At 33.3% G+C, this 20,213-nt stretch overlaps 1 protein-coding gene across 1 annotated transcript in view; it reads right to left on the reverse strand.

Annotated features, from left to right (window-relative positions):
* The window catches only part of DOK6 (docking protein 6), a 170,515-nt gene that overhangs the window by 79,783 nt on the left and 70,519 nt on the right, over positions 1-20,213 (reverse strand). Inside the window, exon 2 of the mRNA XM_015818246.1 lies at positions 15,019-15,126. Coding sequence (XP_015673732.1) covers positions 15,019-15,126 — 108 coding nt within the window. The remainder of the gene's footprint in view (positions 1-15,018; positions 15,127-20,213) is intronic.

A 20,213-nucleotide genomic window follows, 5' to 3' on the forward strand; every position in this document is an offset into this window, starting at 1 on the left:
AGATATTTATTTAGGATGCATAGCTTAATTAGGTTAGTCAGGTAACAGTCTACATCCTTGTCTCATTCATTCATCGTCAAGGAACCAATTTGTGTCAACATGTTTCATTCAGATTGTAGCTTTCTATCCTGTATACAGGTTTCAGGTGAGGACAATGGGATGTTCTGGGGTTCCCATTATCATAAGGGCATTCCTCCGCTTTACATGCTCCATAGAACTGAGAGCGTCTGTATAATCAATGAAGTATATATTGAGCCTGTTATTTGCCATTACATTGATATTTCAGGAATTTTTACTTTTGAGCCCATACATGAATGTGCCACATCTCTTATTGTCTCCCCTCATAAAATGTAACTGAATGGATGCTAAGCTTTACCTATTCATACCATGTAATTTAATTACATAAATCTTGTTTTTATTAAAGTTATAAACACAGTTCACTAACATATAGATTCCCATTCTTGAGAAAAACATGCTAGAAAAAGTATAAGGTTAAATAAGACCAAAATGCTTTCCTAAATAGAGATTATAGTTCCAAATCAGTAGTACTATTCCTGGTCCACTGGGACAAACTATACGCTCAACTAACTGTCTTGGTTTATTAGTCTATAATTTCTTATGAAAGCTGAACCAAAATAATTTACTACACAAATAAGTTTAAAAACTAGGATCAAATGTGTTTGCTATCCTAGAGGGAAAAATACTTTTAATTAAGCTAGAAATCATGGGAAACTGGGCTTTAATAACTGTGAAAATTACTTATACTTGTCTTTTATAACAGATCCAAGAAATCTAGACTTAGAAATACTATAGTTAAGACAAGCTATTTTATCACTGTACATAAAGCCATACTTTGCTATCTAATCCTAAACCTCCTATCACTGAGAAATTTTCTGTGTTAATTGTCTTAACCATTTTAGGCCATTAAAGTAAGTTAAAAGCTATCATAATACATTATAAACCTATAAATTAATTGCACAGTACATGAAAGGGTAGTGTTTTCTTCTTTCATTCAAACTTTGATCTCTTTTAATCCTTTTACTTGCCTTTATATTTGTTTCTAGCTCCACAACGTATGTGATAAAGTTCTTTAAAGTCATTAGAATATTTTTAAATGGTTGTTATCATAGTTTTCTATTAGGGATCAACAAAAGCCTCAATCTTACTTCAGATTAACTCAGAAGTTTCTGAAAATAGTTAAAACCTCAAAAATACCTCATTCATAATAATCAGCAAAAGAAAAAAAACTATTAAATAGAATTTAGAGGACAACAGTACAGATGAATTGATAAACCTTTGTTTCATGGACAGTCTAGTAGAATTGGGAGTGTTTTTCTACTCACATTTTACTGATATAGTCTCTGAATTGTGCCTTTTTCAAGAAAATAGCAGAAGTAGCTAAGTATGAATGCAGGGTTAAACAGCAAATGATTTTTTTTTACCAATTGGATTTCAATGGAAGCAGAATGGGGGAGGGGTTTCATCTCTTCCTTGTTTAAGAATTTTTTCCAAGCCATTTGGAAAATTTATGTGAGGCTAGTTTAAAAATGTGAGAGACATTTTTAATGGCAGAAAACATAGTTTCAATTTTCTTTGGAAATAACTGACATGTGTAACTTGGCAATTGAATTGTTCAGCCTTGATTGTAAATATTTTATAGACAAACACCATGATGTGTTATGAAAACTACTGATTTATTCAGCGGTGTCTGCAGGGGAAGATGGAGTAATTGTTCTATTTCCCTCCCCCCTTTGGTAAGTTTGTTGATGTTGCATAGAGGGCAGAGGAATACAATTATGCTGCCATGCCCATCATGTTGGCTTTTGTGCCCCCAGGATGCTGCTGGATTCATTTCTACAAATGTTTTGAATATGAACAGTCTGGTGTGCAACTATGAAATTCAACCTATTTAACTGGTAGCACTGGTTTACTTTTTTTGGAAAAATTTCAACCTTCACACAGTAGCCATTTTGATAGCAGGACCTACATTTTTAATAGTTCAGGTGGTGGTCTGTTATAATAGTTTTCCAATTAACTTGAGTTCCCAAGGCCAGCTATATATGCATCTCTAAGTCAAAATAATGTCTACTTTTTCCTAATGAAAATTGTTGTTGAAATGGACCAAAATTGAGTTTAATACAAAATGCTATATGAACCTATTTAATTGAATGAATTTATGCATGAACTGCAACATACTTGGATGATCTTCAATATTAAAAATTTTGCAACAGATATTTTTTAAAAATTTGCTATCTCTTTTATTTCATCTCAAAGAGTTGCATGGTACTTATTAGAAATTATTGTTTATCTTAATTGGGTAGTACAATTTGATGTTGATAGTAAAGTGTTAATTTGGAATGTGGAATGGAAATCATATATTCAAATATCTTTAGAATTAAAGGATTAATTTAAATATTTACACTAATATTTAAATATTCCCAAATATTCCCATACATCACTAACACAATACTGCTATTTTGTTTTGAATCCTGTTTCTGGTTAATAATAATAATAATAATAATAATAATAATAATAATAATAATAATAATAATAATAATGATGATGATGATGATGATGATGATGATGATGATGATGATAATAATAATGATGATGATGATGATGATGGAAGGGACCCTGGAGGTCATCTAGTCCAACCCCCTGCTCAGGCAGGAAACCCTATACCATTTCGGACAAATGGCTGTCCAGTCTCTTCTTAAAAACTTCCAGTGTTGGAGCATTCACCGCTTCTGGAGGCAGGTTGTTCCATTGGTTAATTGTTCTAACTGTCAGGAAGTTTCTCCTTAGTTCTAGTTGCTTCTCTCTTTGATTAGTTTCCATCCGTTGCTTCTTGTCCTGCCTTCAGGAGCTTTGGAGAATAGCTTGACTCCCTCTTCTTTGTGGCACCCCTGAGATATTGGAACACTGCTATCATGTCCCCCCTTGTCCTTCTATTCATTAAATTAGACATACCCAATTCAAGAAGCCGTTCCTTATATGCTTTAGCTTCCAGTCCCCTGATCATCTTTGTTGCTCTTCTCTGTATTCTTTCTAGAGTCTCAACATCTTGTTTACATCGTGGTGACCAAAACTGGATGCAGTATTCCAAGTGTGGCCTTACCAAGGCATTGTAAAGTGGTATTAATACTTCATGTGATCTTGATTCTATCCCTCTGTTAATGCAGCCTAGCACTGTGTTGGCCTTTTTGGCAGCTGCAGCACACTGCTGGCTCATATTTATAAGTGATTGTCCACTAGGACTCCGAGGTCCCTCTCACAATTACTACTATTGAGCATGGTACCCCCTATACTATACCTGCGCATTTGATTTTTCTTGCCTAAATGTAGAACCTTACTTTTTTCACCATTGAATTTCATTTTGTTAGATAGTGCCCAGTGTTCAAGTCTGTCCAGATCCTTCTGTATCTTAAGCCTGTCTTGGCTATTCCTGCCAGCTTGGTGTCGTCTGCAAATTTAATGAGTTCCCCATCTATCCCCTCATCCAAATCGTTGATGAAGATGTTGAACAGCACTGGGCCCAGAACAGAGCCCTGGGGCACCCCACTACACACTTCCCTCCATGTAAATGCAGTTCCATTGAGGACCACATGCTGAGTATGGCCAGTCAGCCAGCTACAGATCCATCTGGTGGTGATGCTGTCTAACCTACATTTTTCTATCTTATCAAGTAGTAGGTTGTGATCTACTTTATCCAATGCCTTACTGAAGTCCAAGTAAATTATATCCACAGCATTCCTCTGATCCACTAATTTTGTCACTTGGTCAAAGAATGCAATAAGATTTGTCTGTCATGATCTGTTTTTGACAAACCCATGGCTTTTAGTAATGACTTTGTTTGCCTCTAGGTGTTTGCTGATTCGTTGTTTGATTATCTTTTCCAGAATCTTCCCAGATATTGAGGTCAGGTTTGTAATTTCTTGGGTCCATTTTTTTTCCTTTTTTGAAGATGGGAATTACATCAGCTCTTTTCCAGTCCTCCGGTAGTATGAATGTGTGCAATGCAATTCAATTTAATTTTTATGCATTTCATGCTATGCCTTATTCAAATTGAAATATAAATGAATATACAAAAGAATACATATGGTATATGATTACTGATATGGTTCACACAGCTAGCCACATGTTTAGAATGGACCTGGCATTTTTGTCCACCTACAGAGTTCTTCGCAAGGATCTAGATAAACAAATGTTTGTTAAAGATATTGTTGCAAGATGTAAATTATTCCAAGTAAAATTGCCTTTTGCAATTGACTGATGGTAATTAATGCTGATGGTATTAAAGTGTTGTTTTGGGTTGCACACAATGCGTGTATCACTGATGGTATTATTTTTATTACTATTATTATTATTCCCTGTTCAAGTCACAGCTGCAAGTTCTTTTTTTATAATATATTTTATTGATTTTTTAACATAGTCATCTTAATATTTGGTAAACAGTGTGTTGTCTGGAGTTACATTTAAAAAACATTCACTAACAGTTTCTATGATCTATAATCCACATAATAGCTTTACTTGATTTCCTCTTTTTCCCATAATGTTCTCTTTTGCCAACCTTAATACAATTCTTGTTGTTTTTATATATAACAATTGGGTATAACATTTTTCTAATATTTCTACAGATAATAATCACATCAATATAATATTTCTTTTCCATCTAGTCATTCTGGTTGCCTCATCATAGATCCTGTTTACAGTTCTTGTTTACATTTGTTTTTCCCACAATGTTCAAGACATTTTTGCTGGTTAAGATTTTCTCAAAGTTAATTACATTTAAATATTTAAGTCTATTTTTTTCACGTAAGCCATCCCAATACTTTTACCTTTCTTAAGGAATAAATAAGACAAAAAAGAAAAAAGAAGAATAAGAGTAAAGAAAAATAAAAAGATAATATACTATTTAAAATATATGTTCCCCCTAAGCTAATACATATTTATTTCCAAAATTTTTCTGTTCTTTTTTACCTGGTCTTCATGCACATGGAGTTTTTTCAAGGACCTGGGATGTTGTAATATGTCAACCCAGAATATGGGCGGATCTGAGTGTGGCCTTTTGCAATTAAGAGATGAAATTTTGTCAAGGAACTAGTTTTCTAAGTGTCATCCAAGATTTTTTGATATGTCACCCAATGCACTAAGAACTAGTGGGATCTTCCAATTTTGACTTTCAATTCTCATACTTTGTGATTTTCTCCAATTCTTTGTTTTCTATTCTACTATCCCTGATATTGCCACATCACTTTCTTCTTTTCAACCACAGTTATATCTGGGATGTTATGTATTCAGAAATATTTTAATATTTTAACCTGCTCATTTTCAACTATTTTTTTTTAATTCTACATTCCCACCAATTTTTCATTACTGGTACATGATAATTTTTGCAGATGTTCCAGTCAATCATTTTGGTTTCTGTATTGTATTGTTGTTTATAATCAGTTTTGCGATCTTGGACAAGCTGAATACATGATTTATTATTCTTCTTATTAAACAAACTCCCAACTCACACATAAGTAATTCTGGCTGGCTTACAACGTTAAAATCCACATAATCAAAAAACCATGTACATATCACAATATAAAATCAACACATACAAATCACAATATGAATAGTAATATATACATTCTGAGAAGCACTATATGACTTCTTGTCACTTTAGTAGTGATAGGGTTTAGCTACAAATTTAAAAGAGTTAATTCCAACCTTCACTTAATTATTACAAAAGTGAAAAGCAATTAAAGTCTGGAATTAATGAGATTTTTCTTAAGGAAAGCCCCAGTGCAAAGTCAAATATTAGTTCCTAAGATCCCAAACAAACGTTTACCTTTTTTTAAATTATCAAGGTCTGCAAAATCTTTTCTATATTTAACAGAAAATATCTAGTGATCACAATACACTATTAGATATGTGCATCTGAAAATCTAAACGCTGAATAGATACCGTATATTCCGGCGTATAAGACGACTGGGCGTATAAGACGACCCCCAACTTTTCCAGTTAAAATATAGAGTTTGGGCTATACTCACCATATAAGACTACCCCTGTTCCAACGCATACCAAATAAAAATTAAAAAACAGATTTGATTTCAATATGGTAATTTTAATTCAAATGCTTATGACATGCAGGTACTTAGCAGGAAAACTGTCACTTATAAGCATAAGGCTGTTTGTCATCAAACATGTAAACATAAAACAGTGCAAGTGGATTAAACTTTTCCTAATTCATTCTAAAGCTGAAAGGAAGGATAAGACAATAAACCCATGGGAGCTGCCATGCTGTTTGTTTTCTAAGCCAGGGCGTTTCAACCTTTTCACCGACTGTACCACTTTTAGAATATGGCAACATTCGAGTACCNTATTGAGGTCAGGTTTGTAATTTCTTGGGTCCATTTTTTTTCCTTTTTTGAAGATGGGAATTACATCAGCTCTTTTCCAGTCCTCCGGTAGTATGAATGTGTGCAATGCAATTCAATTTAATTTTTATGCATTTCATGCTATGCCTTATTCAAATTGAAATATAAATGAATATACAAAAGAATACATATGGTATATGATACTGATATGGTTCACACAGCTAGCCACATGTTTAGAATGGACCTGGCATTTTTGTCCACCTACAGAGTTCTTCGCAAGGATCTAGATAAACAAATGTTTGTTAAAGATATTGTTGCAAGATGTAAATTATTCCAAGTAAAATTGCCTTTTGCAATTGACTGATGGTAATTAATGCTGATGGTATTAAAGTGGTACTCCAGTTGTTTTGGGTTGCACACAATGCGTGTATCACTGATGGTATTATTTTTATTACTATTATTGTTATTATTCCCTGTTCAAGTCACAGCTGCAAGTTCTTTTTTTATAATATATTTTATTGATTTTTTAACATAGTCATCTTAATATTTGGTAAACAGTGTGTTGTCTGGAGTTACATTTAAAAAACATTCACTAACAGTTTCTATGATCTATAATCCACATAATAGCTTTACTTGATTCCCTCTTTTTCCCATAATGTTCTCTTTTGCCAACCTTAATACAATTCTTGTTGTTTTTATATATAACATTTTTCTAATATTTCTACAGATAATAATCACATCAATATAATATTTCTTTTCCATCTAGTCATTCTGGTTGCCTCATCATAGATCCTGTTTACAGTTCTTGTTTACATTTGTTTTTCCCACAATTTCAAGACATTTTTGCTGGTTAAGATTTTCTCAAAGTTAATTACATTTAAATATTTAAGTCTATTTTTTTCATGTAAGCCATCCCAATACTTTTACCTTTCTTAAGGAATAAATAAGACAAAAAAGAAAAAAGAAGAATAAGAGTAAAGAAAAATAAAAAGATAATATACTATTTAAAATATATGTTCCCCCTAAGCTAATACATATTTATTTCCAAAATTTTTCTGTTCTTTTTTACCTGGTCTTCATGCGCATGGAGTTTTTTCAAGGACCTGGGATGTTGTAATATGTCAACCCAGAATATGTGCAGATCTGAGTGTGGCCTTTTGCAATTGAGAGATGAAATTTTGTCAAGGAACTAGTTTTCTAAGTGTCATCCAAGATTTTTTGATATGTCACCCAATGCACTAAGAACTAGTGGGATCTTCCAATTTTGACTTTCAATTCTCATACTTTGTGATTTTCTCCAATTCTTTGTTTTCTATTCTACTATCCCTGATATTGCCACATCACTTTCTTCTTTTCAACCACAGTTATATCTGGGATGTTATGTATTCAGAAATATTTTAATATTTTAACCTGCTCATTTTCAACTATTTTTTTTAATTCTACATTCCCACCAATTTTTCATTACTGGTACATGATAATTTTTGCAGATGTTCCAGTCAATCATTTTGGTTTCTGTATTGTATTGTTGTTTATAATCAGTTTTGCTGATTTGGACAAGCTGAATACATGATTTATTCTTCTTCTTATTAAACAAACTCCCAACTCACACATAAGTAATTCTGGCTGGCTTACAACATTAAAATCCACATCATCAAAAAACCATGTACATATCACAATATAAAATCAACACATACAAATCACAATATGAATAGTAATATATACATTCTGAGAAGCACTATATGACTTCTTGTCACTTTAGTAGTGATAGGGTTTAGCTACAAATTTAAAAGAGTTAATTCCAACCTTCACTTAATTATTACAAAAGTGAAAAGCAATTAAAGTCTGGAATTAATGAGATTTTTCTTAAGGAAAGCCCCAGTGCAAAGTCAAATATTTGTTCCTAAGATCCCAAACAAACGTTTACCTTTTTTTAAATTATCAAGGTCTGCAAAATCTTTTCTATATTTAACAGAAAATATCTAGTGATCACAATACACTATTAGATATGTGCATCTGAAAATCTAAACGCTGAATAGATACATGGAAAAAGATGATTAGGGAATGACACTAGCATTTCAGACCTTAGAAAATATAATTTAAATATTGAATAGAGCTACCAATGAAATATTTCTATATTGTTGAAGAAGGGAAGCATTCCTAAATGGTCATTTCAGAAACAATTCAATTCAAACTAAAAGCAGTAAGCAGTTGGTTGATTTGATTCCTGGATATCTGACAGGAGAACTTAATTTTAACAGCTGATTTATAGCACTTTAAAGACATTTTTGCTCAAGTTTTTACAGTTAAAACTCTACATCATTCCAACAAGTAGAGTCAACTTTACGAATGTTTACATCATTACAGCTCTATTAGTCATTAAGGTGTCAAATTCTTTGCTTCTGTGATATAGTCCAGCACTATAGAAATAAAAATAAAATAAAATAAGATAATTCCAGTAAGTTACTTTCATTTTATTTTTGTTAACCGTTTTAAAGGTTTTTAGTATCTTACACTTCTTTTACTGTACTATGCAATACCAGTCTGATAAAAGCAGAGCAGAAACGCACTTGAACCTTCAATTCTATATGGAGCCCAAAGCTGGGGGAAAAAGGAACACATTCTGAATGACTGCACTATTTATATTACTTAAGAACATACTTAAGCATGACACTGTCTCTTTGAGCCAACACAATCAATCTACTTGATAAGCGCAAATTATGCATATTGGTAGCTTCATCAGGCAATGAGGCAGTATTATCTAGCCAAGATATTTCACTTTGTTTCCCAAAACACATACTGCCAGAACTGCAGAATTGCTGCCTAATCCATAAAGCCTGCCAACAGAATAAAATTGCATTCTCTATGCCAACAGCACAGTGGAAAAGCCAAAACATAATGTATGACTGCTATGCAGGGTTTCTAAAACCTGAGAGAAGGAGAAAGGTGTTCATATATCAAACCTCATGGTACAGTTTAAGTGCTATTTAAAGACTAATATTCACCATTTTAATAATACATTAAAATTATCCAGATAGCATTGAAAAATGATTTCACCAGCTGTTATGTTAATGAAAAAGAGGTAAAACTAAGTAAAATACCATAAAACAAAAGTGTCAGAACATTTTCCTCTTTCACAAATGATGCTATAAAAATCTGATGTTCACTAATAATGAGAAAATATCACCCACAGTTCTATTCCTCCCCTTATCTTTAACCCTTGAGGATGAAACATTTTCAAATCGGCATCATAGTTTTAAGTCTTATGGTTTTTCTCATGTGGCATTTAAAATACACTGAACATGCATATTTGTAATTATTGCTTCAAACAATCTCGACAGACCTGACAGGATGGAAAATATCATGAATACAGCAGAATGCAATTTTAATGTAATTTTGAAACAAGGAGGCAAAGAGATTTTCAGCCTGTAAATTCATTTTTAGAAATACTAAGAACGTACTGTGACTAATTTTAATATATTTCTAACCAACTGTTTATCTGCTCTTATTGTTGTAATTCTTTATTGGTATCTTTGAATGTTGTTTAACTACATTTTACTATAATTATAATTATAATAAATTCTCTTTCATTCAGTTATTGGTAATTTTTAATGTTTTTTTGTATGTGGATTTCTGGTTAATTATGCTTTTATGTTTTTAATCTTATGATTTTAAATATATTTTTTTTATTGTAAGTTGCCCCAAACTTCGCCATGTGGATTGCATACAAATATTTTATAATCAGTAAATAAAGGTAGAACATATGTTAAATATACATCAAATGATAATATGCTTCCCTACAAAGTCAATTCTTGCTCAATGACAGACCAAGGAGTTAACTCGGAAAGGCAAGAGGAAAATCTAGAGGAGATCTGCGCAACTTGTAGAAGGGAAAGGCCCACACTGATAAATTAAAAATCTTGTGGTCTGCAAAGGAACGCTGGTGGGCTAATGAACGATTTGGTACTAGAGGAGCATCTACAGTGTTGGAGATGGTGGTCATGGTAAGTCATGGAAGCACTAGGCAACATGACTTTCAGGGCAGTGATGGTGATTTTATTACTTAAAAAAAAGTCTGTGCTCTGTCCAAGGTGCTTAGTAGGCTGCATATACAGGCCTGGTCTAGAATTTATTTTGGAGCATTCAACTATCTAGAGACATCCATTTTTTGCATTGCAAAGGGCCTTTCATCTGTTGTATATATAGTTTTATTCTTGTGTGCAAAAAGGATTCTAAATTAATTGAGTCATGTCCTGCTGTGAAGTCTGACAGCTTGAGTTAAAGAGCCTATAAAATCTCAAATGACTCCAGTTGTTTTGTTCAAGTATGCTAATGTTCTAAGGTAAATATTATTCATACTATATAATATCCAGATAAGCACCTCAGTAGCATGTGGTAGTTCTATGAGGTGTGGTGGGCTTCATAATTTGTTGACTGAAGAAACCACCTTGCCATATGTATATATGCAACTGCCATTATTTTTCAAGCTACATTAATTGAACACATGGCACACATCACAAATCAGATTCCTCTTTAATGCACTATTCCTTTGCTTGACCGTAGGACATTTAGAAACGCAATTACGTTCTTATGCTTCCAAAGCATTCTTCCTTATCTTCCTGGTACATTGATCACCATAAAAATACTCAAGGTCTCTTGGGATAAGAATAAGTATGGTATTTAAGGAACGCAATAGAAAGCATTCACAATGCACAATGTATTTAAATTTCATTTTGTTTGAGGCGACTTCTTATAAAAGAATTGCCATTAATTTGTTTTAATAAAATAATTTAAATCAATTTTTCACTTGATTTCAAATTAAATGAATTATATTGGTTGACAATGAGATTTTTTTAGTACATTTGGCAATTGCATTTGGCAATTTAGTACAATTGCCAAATGCAATAAACTTAGGTATATGTGTGCACTAATTATTTCAACACCAATACATTTTAACAACATATTCTATTTGTAAATGAATGCAAATGCAAATTATACATTTTTTTGTGCAAAAATAAAACAAAATAACAGATTTAAGAGCTGTTATCATTAATTATCCTTAGATAAAAAAATTCCATCATCCAAAACTTTGTTATACTGTATTTAACGAACAGATGATTGGGATTAAAAAAAAAGACTGACTACATTTGATGGTGTATCACCATGGTATTAAAACAAAATTTGAACAGTGTATGAAAAATAAAGATACCCTAAACCTCTGATGGCTATATCCATACATTTTCCTTGATAGCATTCTATTACCTTCTTTTTAGCATTTTTTTCAACTTCCCAGCTTAGCCAACAATTATGGGATTCTTATGTGGTTCCCCATTCAACCAGTCAATTCTGCTTAGCTTCTAAGAGCAGCCAAAGTTAGCTACGGGTTACATCTGTTGCTGCAAAAATATTTTTTGGGCCAATACTTGACATTACAGAACCTGTTTCAGTTTCTAAGCCTAGCCTTGTAATTCCCTGCTAGTCTTCCAACCAAGTTCTAGTGATGGTTGGCCTTTTTTTTTTTTAGTTTCTGAGTTCAGACAAGTTTGACTAGGCATTGCCATCCAAGACCTGAAAATTCAAGGACTTTCTTTCTTTTTCCTAAAAACCTCAACTAATTTGTTCTCTTCCATTTCTTCTCTAAAGGTATAACTGCAAATTTGCTCATTACCGCGCTATTTCTCCCTCCCTCTCTTTCTCTCTTTTCATGAGACTTGATATGGGAAAAGAAGCAAGCAGAAAAAGGTTTCAGATCTGAAAATAGGGAGGAGGAGAAGGAGGTGATGGTGGTCACAGTGCAGAACACTGATGGCAGGTTAATTTTCAGTCGCAGCACTACCTTGTTACATAGAAGACAATACAAATACCTCCGATGATGATTGTTACTAAAAGGATGGCAAGGGTTCGAACAAATTCTAAAAGCCATGTTCTGTATGCTTTCCTATTTTGTTTTAACAAAGTCAAAGAGAGAATGTTCAAGGAATTAAAAAAAAATAGAAGAATAAATTCTATGGGTACAGGAGTTAGAACTGCATGAAAGGAAGAAATCTTGCTGAGAGTGGAGTGGAATTCTTGTCAACTTCCTCCAAAATCCTGTTGCTTTTAAATATTCCCACCTTCTTATGCAGATGAAGTTGCGTAAACAAAAGCAGAATTATGCAGCAGAGTTGTGGGATTATAACAGAGATGCAAGATAGATATTCCCACAAAACACCATCAAAAAGGCATGGGGAGAGTTTTCCTTCAGTTCGAAGCTGAAGTTTCTTTTTAAGAGATCGGGAAAGACAATAGAATAGCCATTGAAAAGGTGCCTACAGCAGACCAAGTAAGGTGGCGTAGTCTTTTAAGAGGCCCCTGAGAATCCAGGTAGTCCTCAACTCAGGACCACAACTGAGATCAGAATTTCTGTTGCTAAGTAAGAGAATGGTTATGTAAGTCATGCCTGGTTTTGTGACCTTTTTGCTGTGGCTGTTAAACATATCATTACAATTGTAAGGTGAATCATAGATCATTAAGCGAATCCAGCTTCCTCCATTGACTTTGCTTATCAGAAGCAAGCTGGGAAGATCACAAATGGTGATTACATGCTCAGGATGCTGCAGCTATCATAAATACATTCCAGTTGCCAAGTGCCCAAATTTTATCACATGACCATGAGGATGCTGTGATGGTCATAAATACGAAGATCGATTGTAAGTCACTTTTTTATAGTGCCACTGTGATTTGGAACAGTCATCAACAAATAGTTATTAAGTTGAGGATTACTGGTAAGACCTACCAAATATTTCCAGGAGGAAGGACCTAGAAAAAAGACCAAAGTGACAGGTGACCAAAGAAAGACTCTAAGGCACAGAATGGTTGCCAGCTACTAAATAAACTGAGTAAACTATAGTGGGCACAATGCCAGGAAGAAGTCCTAAACAATAAATCTGTCATATATTTCATGGTAATGATCTGCATTTTTATTCTGCCTTAGGCAAAGAATAAAATCTTTGCCAATCAAGCATAACAGCATTGCTTGATATTGCTGTCAGCAACAATGCTTCGTCTTAAAGAAATGTATCTCCTGACATAAAAAACAGCACCCAAGTTTCAATAAAACATGGCCTTAATTTATTACTACCTAACAAAAACACCAATAAAACCTCTAGAGAAACAACTACCTCCTTTTAATCCGGATATGAAGTATAAATTAAATGTATAAATTAAGTAACAATTAACAAATGTCTACTGACTGTGCTAAGATTAAGGTCTAGCTTTGCACTATATTTAATAGTGGTACCCATACTTGCCCTTGTAGCTAATTTGGATTATTTTTCAGTTCTACCAGACAATAAGAAATATATTTTATAAAAAATTGAAAGACGTTTTATCAAATTCCTGGTAATAGTTACAAGTCTATGCAATCCTTTAAAAATGGGATTTGATGAAATATCTTATCTCAGTTATGTTCTTTCTGAATGAATGCTAAGCACTACAAGAGTTTAAGGAAGTCTATCAACTTTCTTTTTTTAAAAATTCAAGCAAGAGGTTAAAGTAAGGAATGCTATTTAATAAACTTAGAGTCACTTTTTAATTTGTGTGACATATATGCCCTCATCAAAAACAAACCATGTCCTTCACATTTAGTAAGTAAATATTTTAGGAGGAAGATGATAGTTGAACGTATAAACAAAATATAGAATTTTTGTATATCTATAAAATTTGAATGATTTGTACCTTTTTTTTGGAAATAATTTCCAAAGGCCAGCAAAAATGTAAAGATAAAGTAGTTTATGAATATAGGACCTTAATTTGTCTGATATGTTAAAATTCTGGCACACTTATTAGAATATATATGTTTGTAGGTAGTAGTACATAGGAGTAAAATGCCTTCTTCTATGTGGTTACTATAAAACTTTACTTCATTCCAAGAGGGCATTTCATCCATTCTCTCTTAAATGGTTGATCAGATAGTGTTTTTACGAGACAACTTTCAGCTTCCATGAACCATGCCCCTGAAAAAACTATCATATAGAAATAGAGAAAAGTTATAGTCTAGCGCTTTCACTAATATATTAAATTTAATTTGTAGGAAGCTCACTATAAGACATCTACTCAAATATGCAGACCTTCAATTCTATTGAGCTGCTATACTATATAAATTATATTTGCCGTTTCTTGCTCAAAATCACTGTATTAATGTAGCTCAGTCTTAAGAATATTAGAAGAAATCTAAGTAAACTCAGGCTAAAGAGAATATTGAATGAATTACAGTTCTTTTGATGATGTACAAATAGAAAAGTTTCCATCTACTAAATGTCAGAAAGTAGGATAGCAAACGTCCAGTATCTAAACTATGGTACTTTTATACATGAATTTTCTCAAAATCTTTTCAGTCCCAGGCAGGTGTTTAAACTTCATTGTTAACCTCTTAAGAAAATGACTTCAGATATTTAAACACACTGATATTTTGTGTTTAAACGGTATACTGAATTACAGTTACTGTAATTAGTATAGATTACAAACTTTATCATTAATTAATTGTGCATTAAGGATGGAAAGAAGGCAATCATGTTTCATTGTCTGAGCCTACTTGAACAGCATCAAATAATGTTGCTTCCACTTCAAATGTCTCAAAAAGTGGTTTAGCTTTCTGCCTAAAATAGTTGCTACTTACCTTGTGAAAATTTCTGAAATATGCTGCCTTCTCATCTGGAAATTTTTCTAGTCTTCGAGGCCCTTTACTCGAAGCTTTCTTGAAAACCAGCCAGCATCTTCTGAAAATCTACACCCCAAAAAAAATTAAAGAAAAATTACTCTCCTTAGAAAACTCATATTGCAGCCACCTGAATAGGATAACATAGAACTTCGATATTGTATGTTTTCCCTCATTTTATTTATAAATAAATATTTATTTGTTTCATGTATGATATAAAATAGTGATAAACATTCATAGTTTTTAGAGAATTTTGTATCTCCGATTTCATTCTTAATCTCAAAAACACCTGAATAGTTTGGACAGGAAAAAAAATTAGCACATTTCTAGTACTAAATTATTTTTCAAGATCATGTATTGTACTATTGCAAAGTTGGTTTGGGTACAAATACCAGCTTCATTGATAAACATAATCTAGGCGTGCTTATTCAGAACTAGAATTCATTAAATCAATAGGCTTTATTCTGAGCTAAGCATGCACCAGATTGAAGCCCTAAACTAAACTAAATTCTTAAACTAAATCTTGTATAAGAAAAATACATTTTTATGCACTGGAATATCAGTTTTAGCCATATTTTAGAGTCAGGTATTAAAGTAAAACTGACAAGGTTTCCTTTGATATTCCTCCAGCCCCTCTTTAGCATTTGCAACTGGTTTAACATCAGTATGCTAATTGTCTCAATGACATATTCATTAACCAACTTGATCCCAGCCCCTAAGAGAACATAAATTATTTCAGTATGGGGACCGCACGAAGTGTTCAGGAACAGACAGATGTTCAGATAAAATGGGAATTGAGCAAGGAGACTGTACTGAGTTACTTGTAACAGCAACTTTACCCTACATTATCTCTAGAAATAATGTTACAATGTGGCAGACTTCCAGTAAACCTAGTAGAAAGTAAATACCCAGAGGTAGTGCTTTTCATGTTCTTTGATATCTAGTGTTTTAATGAATACCTAATTTATAATGGTTTCACATTCTGGTCCTTGAGTAACAAGAAGCTCTTTTGTGTTCTGCATCTCTAAGGTATTAGAATCTGTTCCTTTCTTCTTTGTTAATTTCTCTCACTATTGTTAATGCTGATCAATGTATTCAATGTCTGTTCTTTTTAATCTAATTTACACCTACTCCTTTTATTTGAATATTTGAAACAGAGGAGATCAAGAGCAATACTTTAAAATGTACAATATTGTATTAGGCCTCCAATATTTTCAGAGAGGCTACTTTTTATAGATTATGTAGCTCCTTTTGCCCTGAACTTAAAGTGCTTAAAAATAATTTTAAACAACCCTTTTGTGCAGCAATAAAATATTCAACTATTACAGTTAAAGAAAGCTGCTTATTTATTTCTTTACCTAGGAACAATGACGGGCATGAATTATTTTCAAGAAACTTGCATGAGAGTACTGTATCAAATTATAATAAAAATAGGAGGCCTTTTGTCAAAAGTATAATATTTTATAAAGGACCATAATGATTAAAAAAAACCTGGTAGTATTTCCATCCTCAACACCATGACTATTTTTTTGAAAAAGAAATTTTGAAAGAGTTCAACTAGAAATACAATAGGAAAGAAGGAAGGAATAAACTTAAAACTTTCTCTTGCCAACCTTTAGCTATTTAAAACTCTCTCCTGAAGTTTTTAAATACCTATATATCTTTCCTAACTGTTGCTAATGACAAAATCCCTGTGACTAAATTTCCAAACTAATTCATTATTCAATCCTTTAAATGATAGTTGAGATAAACACTGTGAACTAAATTGAATGACTTTTGGTTCTTATCAGTGAATTAAAAAGTCTGAGCACAATGAGCCTACCCACATACAATTCATAATTAGCAAACTATCATGGACAAAGTATTACTTAGGACTGTGTGAACTTAGATTTAAAGCATGATGCTTCCACAAAGCTTACAGGATGACCTTGGGCCACTCACTAACTCTCGGACTAATTTATTTCAGAGGTTTGCTATAAAGTTAAAATAAAATGAACAATTTATGCTGCTTGGAGGAAAAGTACAATATCAGTGAAAGAAATCACTGTCAATTCAGTGTGCACTGAAATTATTAAATCTATTGAAAGCAATGCTATCTGGACAATCCAACTTTAGTTAAATGTACTTGCAGCTGGGTGTGCAGCTAAAGTAAATTGTAGGCTTCTAGCATTTATTTCAGCTATTAAACAAATCCAATATTTTAAGCTTTCATTGTTTGTTCTGGGGTTCTATTTTTGTTTTTAGTTTAGCCTGTAAACAATCAAACAGGCAATTTTTGTAAAGTGGAATAAACAAGTAATAAGGTCAGGATGATAGGGAGTATCATGCATTACAAATGAATGTATATTTACCCAANTAGGCTTCTAGCATTTATTTCAGCTATTAAACAAATCCAATATTTTAAGCTTTCATTGTTTGTTCTGGGGTTCTATTTTTGTTTTTAGTTTAGCCTGTAAACAATCAAACAGGCAATTTTTGTAAAGTGGAATAAACAAGTAATAAGGTCAGGATGATAGGGAGTATCATGCATTACAAATGAATGTATATTTACCCAAGACATCTTGTCCAACAGAAACACAGTTAACTATTTAGGTACAGTTAGTTACTATATTATTTCTGATCCACTGTTAGCTGCATGAATTTCTCAAACTTTCTCAGTTTACAACACCCTGTCCCTGTAATCTTTTCATGACACCCCTAGGCCAAAACTGCAATCAATCTTGAGTTGTAATTTGTGATCCTATGGTTCCCCCTATATTGTGATCCTGTATAAATCAACTGCAGCACCATGGATAGTTTGGAAACAGTGGCCCTACTGCATATGGTTGCTCTGAAAGATTTGGAGGGACAATTTTAATGATTTTAAACAAGACACAGCTACAAATATTTGGTTTTTAATTGGCTTTTATAGGGAAATGTTTTGTATTGTTTTTAATATGCTGTGAGCCACCCTGAGTCCCATGGGGGAGAAGGGCGGCATATAAGTCTTATTAATAAATAAAATAAATAAATAAAAATTCACTCAGATGCCCTCAGAGTTTGATATCACCTGAGCATCTCCAATGTCAGGAGATGACTGAGATTGAGATTGCGGTGTTATATGAAATGAAATTGATCTTGTAACTTCTGAAGAAGTGGACAAGGTCCTCTGCAATATCCCTGTAGTATAGACCCACACCTACTCTGGTTAATGAAAGCCTCCAGAGATGTGATTGGAGCTGCATCAGGGAAGTAAACAATGTATCCTTGGGAGAGGAATTGTAATGGGCAGACCAGAATTGCTACCCATTTTTGCAAGTGGCACTTTTTTAGGAAACTAAGGTTAACCCACATATATTCACCTGTGTCCAATCTTTCCTTCGGAGAGGGGGAAGTTGTAGAGAAAGTGATTGAACTGAAATTGCAGAGAGCCCTGGATGAAACATTATCTGGACCAGCTTTAGGATAGTCAAAAGTCCAGGAAAGTGAGGCAAAAGGTTATTTAAGTTATAATCTGAGGATCAGAGAGCTGTAATGAAATTGTCACAAAGCATCAGAGTTCCAACAGGCAGGAGTTTGGGGCAAAAATGTGCAGATATTGTGATAAATGGAGCAGTTATTCCTAATGAGAGAAAGGCTGGCAAATAGAGCCTAAGCCACTCATTCAAGGCTGGAAATGACCCTGGTGTACAAAGAGATATGCCAAATACCATTACTCTGCTCTCCATTGTACACAGCATGCTCTGGACCGGAGTGGTCTTTCTAGCTGTGATTCTTCATCCTCTGACAGTGGACGCAGCTGATTCTGGTGATTTTTGGGGTAGCCTCAGGTGTCTGGATGCTCAAAGCTTCCTCAGGCTCAGATCCAAACAGCTCTCCCAAAGCAGATTCAGTTGTATTAGACCTCTTTGAATCAGAGTTGGCCATGACTTATAATGCATGGATAATCTAATGGATACTCTGGTCGCCAATTGGCTTCTGGGCACAATTCAAGGGGTGCTTTTCATGACTTGGGATCTAAGTACTTGTGCAACTGGCTATTCCCTATAATGTCTATCCAAACAGTCAAAAAGATGTAGTAGGTCAGGCTCTCTATGTGTCTCACCAGGGCTCACCCACTCTCTGGAATAATATTTCCACTTGATACACAATTGGCTCCTTTTAGGAAGTTGGTGGAAAACTGTCTACTTCATCAAGTCAGGAAGGCTGGATTGTTTTAACTGTCTCTTGGATGGGAAAGTAGGTTTCTTTTTTATTATTCTTAATACTTTTAACTATGACTCTCAATTCCACAGGAATACTTCTAGTGGTTGTTTTTAATTGACTTTATATTTTAATCCCAATTATGTATTGGTGAATGGTCTGCTGCTCAACTGGCAGAATGAAGTGTCCCATCAATCAATCTTGCTATACAGAATGTCTCCTGCAGTAATCCATCCAATTGGTGCCTCTTTTTATGTATATGTGTATGCATATATGTGTACATGTACACATATACCATATATGTATATATATATGTGTGTGTGTGTGTGTGTGTGTTTGTATGTATATCCATGTTTATTTTATAATTAGATAAATGTTTCCCTATTTATCTAGCTGACAGTCAACATTCCATAACTGTTATGTCTAGGAAATCTATCACAAGGGGATTCCCTTCTGTTTATTCTAGATTCTGTTAAAACTTCTGCAGTATAAACAATGGAAAATTATTGTACAGATATTTAAAAATATATGTATACTGACCCAGGAAATATTAGATTAGGTTAATTTATTAGATTTTATTTTCAATACACCAGTACAATATCTATTTGCTACAAAGCAAGCAGTTAAGTTCCTCTGAATTGCTTCATTAAAACATAGAATTTAATACAGATGGCATCTTAGAGATCACTCTGTTTATTCCTCTCTGAATCGGAACAATAAACAGGACAGAGAAGTGTGGCACATGGTCTTATAAAAACAGACTAGTCAAATATATTCTATTTCAATCACAAGAAATATTGTGAGACCAGGATAGAAAATTAGATAAAATCAACTGTCCAATCTTCACTTCAATGTGCACATGATCTGCTTTATGTGTTTCAATTAAAGCATTTGGTGTAGCACACAAACTTACTTTTTCCAACTTCATGTTCCCTATCCTCCTACTCATATCGTACACCAGTTATGGGATTTCT

This window comes from Protobothrops mucrosquamatus, unplaced genomic scaffold (assembly GCF_001527695.2).
Source record: "Protobothrops mucrosquamatus isolate PMUCROS unplaced genomic scaffold, P.Mucros_1.0 scaffold707, whole genome shotgun sequence".
Lineage (NCBI taxonomy): Eukaryota > Metazoa > Chordata > Lepidosauria > Squamata > Viperidae > Protobothrops > Protobothrops mucrosquamatus.